At 38.6% G+C, this 13,170-nt stretch overlaps 1 protein-coding gene across 4 annotated transcripts in view; it reads right to left on the bottom strand.

The window, feature by feature from the left end:
• Window positions 1–13,166, bottom strand: part of lrrc45 (leucine rich repeat containing 45) — a 34,142-nt gene extending 20,976 nt beyond the window's left edge. For 2 of the 4 annotated variants that reach the window (XR_005708152.1, XM_040136036.1), the window contains exons 1-9: window positions 13,040–13,166; window positions 11,457–11,764; window positions 10,069–10,130; window positions 9,911–9,981; window positions 7,930–8,108; window positions 6,319–6,447; window positions 5,945–6,057; window positions 988–1,046; window positions 650–727 (exon numbers count right to left, since the gene is read on the bottom strand). Coding sequence is in view for 3 of the 4 variants with exons in the window: in XM_040136036.1 (XP_039991970.1) it covers window positions 650–727; window positions 988–1,046; window positions 5,945–6,057; window positions 6,319–6,447; window positions 7,930–8,108; window positions 9,911–9,981; window positions 10,069–10,130; window positions 11,457–11,712 (947 nt within the window). In the remaining variant the exon portion in view is untranslated. Of the gene's footprint in view, window positions 1–649; window positions 728–987; window positions 1,047–5,944; window positions 6,058–6,318; window positions 6,448–7,929; window positions 8,109–9,910; window positions 9,982–10,068; window positions 10,131–11,456; window positions 11,782–13,039 lie in introns of all 4 variants that reach the window. The other 2 variants (XM_040136037.1, XM_040136038.1) reach the window with 2 other exon arrangements.
• Window positions 13,167–13,170: the final 4 nt, after the last annotated feature.

The raw sequence follows: 13,170 nt of genomic DNA on the forward strand, positions 1-13,170 counted from the left end.
AATGCAAATTCTATAATTCATCCATTGATTGTTTTGTTCAAATATATTTTAAGGCCTTTAAACAAGTCATTTAAGCATTTTCAAAAATAAATTAAAATTAAGTGAATTCAATTTTGATTTTTGAATTCAAAAAGGACTCTCAAGAGACATTTCCTTGATAGTAACGCATTTGTGGGAAAATCATGAAACACATAAAACTGCACTGAAAAAAAAAATGACATACTGATATTAGCAGAAGTGTTCATTTGTTTTAAGAAAAGTGAGTGATAATCTTCAACCAGACATCTTTGGCAGTGTACCTGGGTGGGATATATATATATATACTGTACTGAACGTTCTCCTAGCAGAGAGACTTCATAACATATTGAGTCAGGGTAGATGAATACAAGCTTCAGGCGCACCTGAGAGCCTTCATTTGCACCTGAGAGCTGCCCCTGAAGCAACTGGTGAGTATTTCAGGAGGGCCGAGTCAGTGGAGAGGCCTCTCATTAGACAAAGTGTACACTGTAGGTTATACTATAGTCCTTTATACAATCTTGTGCTTGGCTGAAAAATGATTAAAGTCACTTATATTACACACAATACCCAGACACAGACTGTGCTGTTCTTCATATTGTGGACATGGGATAAAGGAGGACGAAATGCTTACTTGGCAGTGAGAGAGTTGACAGCTGACTTCCTCTCATTCAGGGCTTCCTGGAGTTGGCCTAACTGAATGGAGGTGGACCTATTGAAACAGAAAGGAGGTAACAAGGTAATTCCCATGAGCTCATGGATACAAACTGAAGATGCAGAGTGACTGTTATAGAACTAATAACACAGTGAAAAATGTGCTGCCTAAATAAGTGCTACGTCTCCCATGGTTTATTTCCTTTCCAGTGCAAATATAAAGGGTTTAACATTAATAAGGAGGTTGGTTATGCCCTCAGTTATACAACTTTAGTTGTGGCAAATTACCGAACATACAGTTTTACCACTTGCTCTCACCTGGTGGAGTGTCCTATCTCCTCCCTCTGCCTGTCTATGGTTTCCATCAGGCTTCGGAACTGAAAGAGAGGAGGAACAACCAGAGTTATGACCATAAACTTTATCCTTAATTTGTAATACTTTATAGATAATTTAAAGGGCTATTTCACCCAAAATCTTGTGTATATCAAAACAGGCCAAAAAAGTCTTTAGAGTATCAAGCACACCACCTGTAGGCTTGAAAAGTGGCTGCAAAAAGTTTGTTGCTTCCTCCTTAACTGAGCAAGCAGTCGGCTTCAATTCATGTCATAATATGCAGCAGGAGTTTCTCTGGTCGTATATTTTCGGGGGCATCTTGAGTGACAAAGATACATAAACCAACCTAGATATTCCTCGAGATTTAGATAACAGAAGCCTCCCATTCATTGACAGGTCCCTTAATAGCCACATGTTGAACTTTTTCCTTATCTGATCAGTTACAGGGTTAAAGTCAGACTGCCATCGTTCTCATTCCTTATCAATGATAATACCTGAATATGTAACTGTGTTTTCAATAGGGATACAATTAACTTCTGTTAAGTCGCAGTTCCTAAGGGGTAGTGTTACAAATTTTTATTTACATTCATTTTCAAACCTGACACCACAGAAAATTCTTCAGTACACTTTATTGCTTTAAGAATCTTGGATCTATTTGGAATAAAAGCTGTTATATCATCGGTTAGGTGGCATAACTTAAAGTCTCTACCTAGGGTCACTATAACCTGGAATTGACCTCTTTTAATATGTAATGCCATAATTTGTGTAACAAGGAGAAAGAAAAGGACTAAGGGAATTGCCTTGTCTTATTCCATGACCACATGTAACCCTAGATGTAGTGCCATTACCTAGTTTCAACAAACTATTACATCCATTATATAAAGTTTTAAGTGTTCAGAAACTGGTTTCCAAAACCACAATACTCACTAGCTTTGATCATGAACTGGTAATTAATTATATTGAACGCTTTATAGAAATTGACATAATTACGCTGTTGTCCAACGTCATCATTCCAGGGAGACTTATTGTTTTTAAGAGACATGGTCCAATTTGTAACTTCTGTTAGGTTAATTGTCAGGTCACAAACAGACTTACTACTGTTATCAATGCTTTTGATACATTTTTTTTTTTTTTGATTTTCATAATTGGCTGTATGTACATTTTGGTAGAAAAGAACAATATATTGAAATTCCTTTTTTCTAAATTAAAGAAATATTTAGTACATTTTCCCCTTTGTTCTAATAATTTCCTCCTCCTCCTCTAACAAAGGCAACTTTAGCTTTATCGTCATACATTTTGTCTAATTTTAATTGCAAGGATGATGATTCTTTCAATTCTTCCCAAGTTAAACTAGATATCTCTTAGAGCTCTGTTATTCTCTTGATTTATATTCTTTTTCTCCTTTTGCTTTAGCAATCATTTTACCCAATGACACAGCCAATTTTGTAATTTCATATTTCAATAATTCCCAGTATTTCCCATAACTGTTCTGTAAATGAGCTTGTCTCGAATGTTTTTCAACTATTTTTTTACGACAGTTTTAAATTCCTCATTATTGAATTGTAAAATTTGAATTTAATTTCCAAATAATCCCTATTACAATTATTTACAGCCAATCCCTCAATGTTAACCTTAACTGTAGTTTAACGATTTTCCGATAATGAAGGTTCTATCAAGGCTAATTCCACCTCACTTCTATATCTAATGATATCAGCCAAAAATCTATACTGCGCTGTTTGGATTTATCGTTACTAGTCCAAGTGTAAATTTTTTGGTCTGGAAATCTGTGTCTCCAGACATCTACTGGGCCAAGCCTTCCACATGCACAGATTAATCCATGTTTCTTTACTTCTGGGAGGCCATCAGTCAAATGATACATCCACCGAAGTATTAAAATCCCCTCCCCGTACAAGCTCAACAGAAGGAAATGTTGACATCATATGGTAGAATTACCTTTTTTGCTGATCATTGGTAGCATAAATATTTATAATAATAATTTCTAAGTGTCCACTGGCTACAAAAAGAATTATCCTTCTACAGTGTGTGTCCTTCATAGTAATGGTAATTTGACCGACAGACTTCCCCCTTTAACACTGCAACACCTGCTGACCTGTTACTTCCAAATGAAAACCACACATCTTTCCCCCAGTGACTCCTCCAAAATGAAACATCCGTTTCTAAAGAATAAGTTTCTTAGATAAAATAAAAGTCAGGCCTTTTGTTTTATCAACATAAAAATAAACATTTCTTCCTTAACAGGTATCTTATACCCCTGGCATTAACAGATAGAACAGACACTGACATTAATAAACAAGTATAAGCAAAAGTTGGACGTAGGAATCATTATCAAGTTATAGACATTTTGTTGTCTTATAACTTTATACTCCATAGTTGAAGAATCAAGTCTACGAGGGGCTGACGTGCGCTGTAAGACAGGACCTCATGTGTTTTCATGGAGATGAACTGAGATTTCTGACCCAGTAACTCATTTTCAAAGTATTTTTCTGAACGATTCTAAATGGTATAGATATATGCATCTTAAATAAGATATGTGCAGATCTGCTACATCACATAGTGGCCATAAAAGATATAGTCAGAATGCCCAGTAAAATACTCCCTTTACATAAGCTGCCAAACACGTTATTATATCCACCACACACCCTTAACTGAGGATCCTTACGCCACAGATGGATAAAAACAAGCATGGATAAAAACAGATAAACAGATAAACATGGATAAAAACAGATCCAAATCATTCAGCCTGGTCATATTCTATATGTGTATTATGAAACCTCACTACATTATTAAAATTATACAACAAAAATGAAAAATATATATATATGTATATTCAAAAATATATATGGTACATATTATTATTATTATATATTATATATTATTATATTTAATTTAGTTTTTTACATCATCCACATCAATGTTGCTATGGACTAAGGGTTATTTTCTGAGTGCAGTTCGGTCAAGTCTGCACCCCAAGAAAACCCTCTGGAGTCTGCTGAGAGTCCGCTTGAGGCGCCTTGTGGACTTGGGCAGCCCTCAGCACTCATGGACTTCCTGGGAATTTCCCATGAACTCTGCAAGTCTACAAGTGTGGTAATGCTAAATGGACTGAACTTATATAGCGCTTTTCTAGTCTTATCGACCACTCAAAGTCTTTACAATACTGCACCCACTCACACACACATTCGTACAGCGCTCTTTTCTATACATATTGCGCTTTCCACACACACACACACACACACACACACACACACACACACACACACACACACACACACACCGATGACACATTGGGGGCAATTTGGGGTTCAGTGTCTTGCCCAAGGACACGTCAACATGCGGTTGACGTGTCAACATGCGGTTGACGTGACGTGTCCTTGGGCAAGAACCGCCGACCTTCCAGTTAGTGGACGACCCGCTCTACCTCCATGACATTTGGATTCAGCCAAAGAATTTTCCCGCCATTCCTAGGATTCACCTGGACATCTCTCTTTCTCTCACATGACAATCATGACGCTCTTTTATTACGTTGGGATCTTTCAGAAATTGACCAGCCCATGCCCCTCTCTGAGCCTGACACCAACTAGGTGTCAAGGTGGAGAGGTGCTGTGACATTTTCTATGCTGGTCTTTGCTAATAAAAAATAACAAGGAGAGATAAACTAATCTGGGCATTGTGCCAACTGGGAACTGGACCCAAAATAGAAGTGGCTATCGGAACTCAACTCTAAAGATCTGATGCTTCAGGTGAAGAGCCCCTAAAGGCACTTTGTCCGAAACATTTAAAACTTTGAGCGTTAACTTGAAAGGTTTTTGTGCAGCATGTATCCCATCATCTCCCAGGTTTCAAAGCAAAAACTGGTTGAAGTTTAGGAACCAAACAATAATATTTCTCATTGATTAATTTTCAGCTGTCTCAGCCAAATATTTTGAATCCTCAACATATAAAACCAGAACTATCTGCATGCTTATTAGGATGAGTAAGACCCCTTTAAACAGTTCAAACTGTAACAGCCAGTGTTCTTGTTCTTTAAGGGTGCTTTCACACCTACCCTGTTTGGTTCGGTTCAGTCGAACTCTGGTGTGTTTGACCATTTAGTGTGGATGGTTTAGCCTGGTACGAAAGCTATCAATCAATCAGTTCCGTTTTATGGTGTCAAAGAAAAGCAGACCATCCACAGAATGTTTTGTCATAGTAAATTTTATGTATGATTTTAGCGTGAATAAACTACTGTTAAATCCATTTTCTGGCTGTGAACTGTAAAGCGATCTGTACAATCAATGCATATATTTATGCAAATCATTTGGTAATCATGGTAACACATATGCCCATCAGCACAGGAGTCAGGGGATTTTACCTAATCAATCAGATAGTGAAATGGTGTTTAAACAGAGGTGTGTTGGCTTGTGTACAGCGTACAGCGTTCAGTGTAGCTTGGCAGTTCCTCATTAGAAAGTCAGTGAAACAGCCACACATTTACAATGACGTGTCTTCTTATTTGTCCTTGTTCATCATTATTCATAGTGTTTGCGATTTACAGTCTAATAGTACCAATACTGCTCATTATTAGTAATTTCTTGGTAAGCTCTTTGTGACATTAGAGAAGATGAGGAAACCCATCAAGTTCAGAAAAGTGCTACATGACCTGCTATCAGTCAGTGGAATCTGATTTCACCATGTGAGTCCATGCTAATGATGCAGGATGACATTCCCCAAACGGTCCAATCAGGGAGTTACCTGTCAGCCCACGTGACTCCGTGTTTTCTTGGTTCATTTATGAAAAGTCAGTGTGAACATGAACCAGATCCGAATTAACAGTAAAAAAATGTTTAATTTTTTCATTCGTCTGGACCAAATAAATTAAGCTACAGGTGTGATAGCAACCTAAGAGTATCAGATATATATCATGCTTTAGTTTGAGGGTTACCTGGTGTCCCTTCTTGTCCCTCAGTGTCTGAATCTCCATGCTGAGGAGCTGGGTCCTGCTGCGACTCTCTCTCAGGGTGGACTGTCTGTCTGAGTTGTGCCCTATGGTCTGCTCTGAAAGGGTTAAACAACAAGAGCAAAATGGTAAGTGAATGAACACAGAGAAACATGGATCCAGAGGGGACAGCATGCATGGTAAGAGGTGAAACTGGTTGATAAACTGTACCACATTCAAATCAGTTCATGTTATACTAATGTTTTTGCTTTCCCACTAATGAGAGGCGTAAGAAATTATTATTTAAATTAAGTCATACTGTTACACTCACATTCACAGATGATACTGTCATTATTACTCCATGTGAATAAAAGACTCACCAAGTGCTCTGAGTGTATCACTGGGAATATTGTTCCCTGCCATCTCCAGCTGCACTATGCTCTTGTTTTTCTGCAAAGCCTCTAGCAGGGACCTGCCACCCAGCAGACCAATGTTGTTCCACCTCAGATCTGTGAACAGACAGTAACAGTCATTAAGGGAAGCTAGAGTGGACCATCATTCAGTCATAAAAATTCATGTACATCAGAACCGTAACAATGTCAGCCTGACTGCAACAGACTTAGAAGAATCATTTTCTACTCTGACAATAACTATTATACATCACTATAAGTAAAAGACCAGGGCATGGAAATATTCCTGTCCTGTTTTACTTTTTTTTAAGACAGCCAGCAAAAGAAAAGATAAATAAAGGATACAACTAACAGCAGTTGAAGTACATTTGCTTTCTTATACCATGAAGATCAATCATCATCATCATCATCATCATCATCATCATGTGTAAGTCAGAACACTATTACTGGGAGTTTACATTATCTCTTGTATATATAATTCAGCTTTTCATGCTTTGCTGCCTTTGTGCTATTTCCTGCGGTTACATCACATATATAGCAGCTAAAATAAGGACTGTGGTTTTAAAATGATGTTATTCTTGACCACTCGTGATATCAAGTACATCAAATGCATTTTTGATAAAAAGCATAGATTCTCTGTTTTACACTGGCTGTTGAATAACAAGGGAAGCTTTCTGCAGTAACTATCCATCCATTACCTATACCTGCTAATCCTTAAGGGTCACGGGGGGCTGGAGCCGATCCCAGCTGACATTTGGTGAGAGGCGGGGTACACCCTGGACAGGCTGCCAGTATATCACAGGTCTGACATAGAGACTGACAACCATTAGGACTCACATTCACATCTACGGGCAAATTAGAGTTTCCAGTTGACCTAACCTGCATGTCTTTGAACTGTGGGAGGAAACCCACGCAAGCAAGGGGAGAACATGCAAACTCGCCAGTGGGGCCCGAGCCAGCCAGTAGATTCAAACCCACAACCTTCTTGCTGTGAGACGACAGTGCTAACAACTGCACCACCGTGCCACCATCTGCAGTAACCTGATTTGAGTACTGTCCATCTAAACAGAAAAACTGGTTGTTTTAACACACTTACAGACTAAGAAAAGTCCGGATAGCAAAGCTAGATTTTTGCTGACCCACCTAATTACTGTGGCAATGTACAAACTTCACTAGATTTTGTATAGGTCTTTTGAATTGATGCATTTGTATGAAAATGATCCAGGAAGGGTTTTTATTACTGTGGCACCAATGTTCCAGGATAAAAGATCATTACCTGCAGTGGTGTGATATTCTGTCCAAAATTATTCAGTCCAAAGACTGACTAAATAAAACTGTGTTTGAGTTTCCTGTCTGAACTACTAAATAATTCTGTTTCTACGGCTTAACAGTGTAGTGTGCACAGAGTGCGCTATCTAACTACAAAGCTTGTGAAATAAAAATAATAAATAAAAGAAAAAAGAAAAATAGAAAAAGAAAAAAAATACTTAAAGCAAGAACATCATGCCACTTAATGATGAACACTGTCTTATACAGTAGAGACAAAGTGAAAGGGTCATATTTTATTTCATTGTGAATCACCTAGCACTTCCAGGATGGTGTTGTGTTTCAGTGCCATAGCAAGCGCCGATGCTCCGTGGTGGTTGATCTGATTGTTGCGCAGGTCCAGCTGTGTCAGCACGCTGTTGGAGGCCAATCCCTCACAAAAGAGTGAGAAGGCCTCATCCCACACCCCCAACGCATTCCACTCCAACACCAGCCTGCAAACAACATTTAGAAGCTTTAAGCATCATATGTTAATTAATGGGGATGGGACACTTTTCACTGTTGCAGCACTGTGGAGTTATTTTAGTTTCAAAAATCAGGTTTATGTCCTGATTGAGAATCCTTTCTCGGACGACAGATGAGTGTTTTATTAGTTGACTGCTAGAATATGTAGTGGTAGTCAACTTTGATTAATCAATACACATTATCTCACACCATTCTGAGCTATGAGCAGATCTGTCACTATAGGATTAATTTAGTCTTCAAGCTTAGCTACCTCAACTACTTAGATGTTTCTCAGGTAACTGGACAATGGTATGACCAAGCTACCGTCCCACATAGGCATAACTACTGGTTGAATTAAACTAGCAAATATATGTGATTGGTCAGGATTACTGGGGGCAGCAGGAAAACAATGGATAATTCCAACCTGCACATGCCAAGACTTAGGTCAAAATACTTGAAGTTAAAATTCGGTATGTTGCATTGTACACTGACTGACGTACAAAAAATTGGCAGCCAAGTCTATGCCGGCATCAAAAGCATATAAAAATCATGTATTACTTTAAGAATTACAGGTGAGGAGGCTAAACATCAAGGTTTCAGTGAGGCTCTCCCACAGGTTAATCCAGCCATGGTTACACCACACATAGCAGACCAAATAAGGAATGGTGATGTGAAATGTACAAGCAGAACTGACATTCTTGAATTCGTAAGAATAATCATTATCAGCTACATTGTATATTTTATAAACAGACGCAAATGAACGCAAGCAATTACACAAACACCAGGTGATTAGTGAATCACTGATTTTATACAAAATTTATTTGATTTCGACTGTAACATACACAACACACCTGTCAAGCTTATTTTATTTGTGAAGTTCAAACGGTTTGATCGAGAACGATCATTTTTGACCTTGGAAATAGTAGTTTGACAGAATAATTACTCATATTAGCTTTTTACCTACGCTTTCAACCACATCCTAGGGTCTTAATCTGTGGATAGAGTTTGTTGTGGATGGTTGTCATGCAGAGGTTCAATACTTTGGGCAGGTGATGACAAATGACAACTGAGCAAAATCCATCTGCTGATGAAGATCATGAGATGTGAACGAAAGCCCCAGAAACAGAAAGTAGCTGGACCTGGAATACCTGTATACCAACATGAAAACATCTTCCCAGTGGTGAAGTACAGTGTACCATCATCGAGGGGAGAAGTTTATCAAGGTATCAGGATAATGTCAGGTTGACCGTTGGGTGATGCAGCAGGACAATCACCCTAAACATCGGAGTCAATCTACTACAGAATGACTTCAAACAAAGAAAATCCACCTTTTGGAGTGGCCCAAACAGAGTATAGACCTTGATCAAATATAGATGCTGTTGAATGAGCTCAGAAAACCATTCAAACCAGATATCCTAAGACAATGGCTAAGCTGAAGCAGTTCTGGTCCACAGCTTCTGGAAGCTTGTTTGAGGTTATTTCTGCCAAAGGAGGTATGACAGTTATTAAATCCTAGGGTTCACTTACTTTTTCCACCAGCACTGTGAATGCTAAATGGACATCTTCAATAAAGACATTAAAGATTATAATTGTTTGGGTGTTATTAGCTTAAGCACATTGTGTTTGTCTATACTTGTGACATAGATAAGGATTAGATCACATTTTATGACCAATTAAGCCAGAAAACCAGGTCATTCCAAAGGGTTCACTTTTTTTCTTTTGACACTGTAAAAATACATGTGGTGTGTTACAGCGACAGACAATATTCTCATATTAAGAGCATGATTCTCACCTACGCAGAGTTTTGTTGCGTGCCAACAACGTTCCCAACGCCTCCGCCCCTGCTGATCTTAGGTTATTTCCCTGTGAATAATTATTTGCATCAGCCGACTATCAATACACGTCTCATGAGAAAAAAATCTATTAGTGTCTGAGAGTGTCAGGTGTTACCTTCAGATCCAGGATTTTCACAGTTGTGTTGCCAAACAGTCCGGTCAGAAGTACTTTGGCTCCTGAGAGTCACACACAAGCATAAACGCATATGCTGTTACACATAATGTTATACTTATTGTCATCAAATCTCATGTTATAAATGTAATAAAATACATTTGTTGTCGTTTTGGCTCTGCCAAACAACAACGAATGTATCCTATTAACAAGTATTGTGTGTGTATCCAAAGCCTGATATACTTTATCTGATTTCCCTGTGCTATAGAGCTGCATTTTTGTCCAGAAACCATTACGAACACATAAGTGATCCACACTGTTGCACTGAGTGATACGTTCCTTCATTACCATGAACACATACACACACTGTAGTTTATTTTGACTCAGTACCACATACACCAAATGTGGATTAATTGGCTACTGACAATAGTCTCCAACAAACTTTGTACAGTTTGAGTAACATTTGATAAAAACTGCAGGCCAGCTGTTTTAGGAAATAACTGAACCTCAAAAATTAAACTATAAATTTGTGAGGTGTTTTTAAAGATTTATTTCTTTTCATCACATCTTATGATGATAAGGACAAAATAGAATAACACTAGCTTTACCCTTCAAAAGTCAGAATAAACTGCATTAGATGAGTTTGCAGCAGCTACTTCAGCCAAACTCCGGAAGGTTTTCGTGAATGCTCACAAGTAATTCTAAGTAACCAAACTACAACGACTTCTGTTGCAGCCTCAGTCAGCTTTCTCGTCTTTTTGGCTGGACTGCAGCAGCGGAGCCAGCCCTATAAACGCAAATTGACTGCACAAAAGCTGATACAGATGTAAGTGAGCTTCTAACTTTCTCTCTCACTGATCATTTTACAGGTAAATGTGGCTGAAAGCACAGCCGTTGTCTTTAACTTATGTGTCTGGTGATTCTGTCAGATGACGTCGTGGTTATAAAATCAGGATTTTAGCAGAGCAGAGCAGAGGCTTGAAGTGGCAGTGGCTGCTGGTTAACATGTCGTCTCAATGGGCCGTTTTTCAGTCACTATTTCATACTTGTTCTGTTGTCTGACAACAGAAAAAGAAAAAACATGTAAATGAGAACAGCTTTGTTGGGAACTCAGCTGGATTAAGTTACTGTATATGTGAGCTAAGAGAGTATGAGAGCAGCAAACAGATAAAGGACCAGTCCAGCCACATTCGAGGTTTTGACCTGGTCTTGGTTTAAAGGGTAACTGTAAACTGATGTATCAGTCACAGTAATACACATGGAAAAACAAAAAATGTATCAAGCATATATTTGTATATTTATGCATGCTTATTGGCACCTGCTCTTATATTAAGCAACTAACAATATAATATATGAGACAGTTTGTCTGTCTGTCTGAAAAACTCACACACCTTCCTGGCTGAGCATGCAGTCACTGAGCGACACCTCTGTCAAGATGATATCTTTTTGGAAGGCCCTGGCCAGCACAGAGCAGGTGTCCACAGACAGGCTCTGTCCACTCAGGTCCAATCTGAAGCCCTGAGCAGCTCTGCTCTCCTGGAGCTGAGCCACAATACTCTCCTGGGGCTCCACACCTTTCTCCTTACACAGTCGCAGGTACGTCCGCCTGAAATCCTCCATTCTGGGTAACCACTCTCTCCTTTTCATATGAGATGTAAATGCTGTCTTCACTTCTTCCTTCTTTCTTCTGGGACTTGATCTGTTGACAAACTAGAGCTGAGATGATCAGTCGCTTAATTGATAGACAGAAAATTAATCAGCAGCTAATTTGATAATTGATTAATCTTTCAAGCAATTTTTCAAGTACAAAAAAAACAAATATTCCCTTACTTTAGCTTTTAAAATGCATGGATTTCCTGCCTTTTTATCTCTTGTAGATTGTAAACTGAATATGCCTAGTTTTTGGACTTTTGGTTCGACAAAACAAGCTATTTGATGACATCCCCGTGGGTTTTAGGAAATCATGACGCATATTTCTCATTATTTTATGACATTTTATGGACCAAGGGTTTAACAGATGAATTGGAAAAAAAATGATGACCTGATATTGAAAAAAAAAATCATTAGCAGCAGCCCTATTACTAACACAGTGTTTGGTGAAATCATGGGTCTTGCAGAACAGAGATTCTACCATACTAGTGATTTCCTCTGTCCTGCATCAAATACATCCAAACTGCCCCCCAAAGGGGATTCTCTCTGCTAGATGTGTTTAAAGATGTAAAGAGATGCACACCCTAAATCTGTTCTACTGATGAATATTACCATCACTAGGGAAGGTGGAAATGGATACAGGAGGACTGCAGTGAGACCCGAAGCCGAGCTGCCTCTGTGAGGCTGAACTGCGTTGAAATCATAGGTGAAGCAGCTGCTGACAGACTGTCAGTGTTTCCTGATTACCACCTAAGACGTCTGTGTTCTAACCTAAAACATAGCTGCAAGCTGCTGCAAGTAACAACTAAGTCTCGGAGAGCTGACCTTGTAAGGTGCTGAAAATCGTGATTTCGATTTAAAAAAAAACAAAAAAACACATATACGCCGTAACGTAGCATATAGTGTGAAATCTACCCAGCAACTCCGGAATCAACTTTTCAATTCGGCAAAATACATTCTAAGAAGCAAAATACATTTCTAATCATCTTTAACTTTAAGAGCTGATTTGCCAGTAATGTTCGCTGGGGGAAGGAAGCAATGTTACACAAAGGCATAAAATATCATATCATATGTTTGCCAATTTAGAATATGGCTCATATTGATTCAGGAATGACAGTGCCTTATATTTTTCAACATATGTAGCGTGGTGATTAGTAACCTAAAATGTAATTGCCAAATTCTGAATGGGAGTGTCGCGTAACGTTATCGTTACAATGGCTCCGCACGAATCAAACGCCCACGCGGGGCTATCAGATGATTAACCAATGTGCAGATTAATTAAGGCTTTGAAGAAGTGTTCCAGAACAATGATAATGGTACAGACCTCAGCGACTACAGCAAAAATATCTTCCTGGCAGTTGTTGTTTTAGACACCACAGCTGACCGGCATAGCGACAAGTAACTAGGAAGTGTATTTCCGCGCAAAGCATCTTGGTCAGTGTAATTTCGAAAAAG

The sequence above is a fragment of the Xiphias gladius genome, chromosome 9, assembly GCF_016859285.1.
Source record: "Xiphias gladius isolate SHS-SW01 ecotype Sanya breed wild chromosome 9, ASM1685928v1, whole genome shotgun sequence".
Lineage (NCBI taxonomy): Eukaryota > Metazoa > Chordata > Actinopteri > Istiophoriformes > Xiphiidae > Xiphias > Xiphias gladius.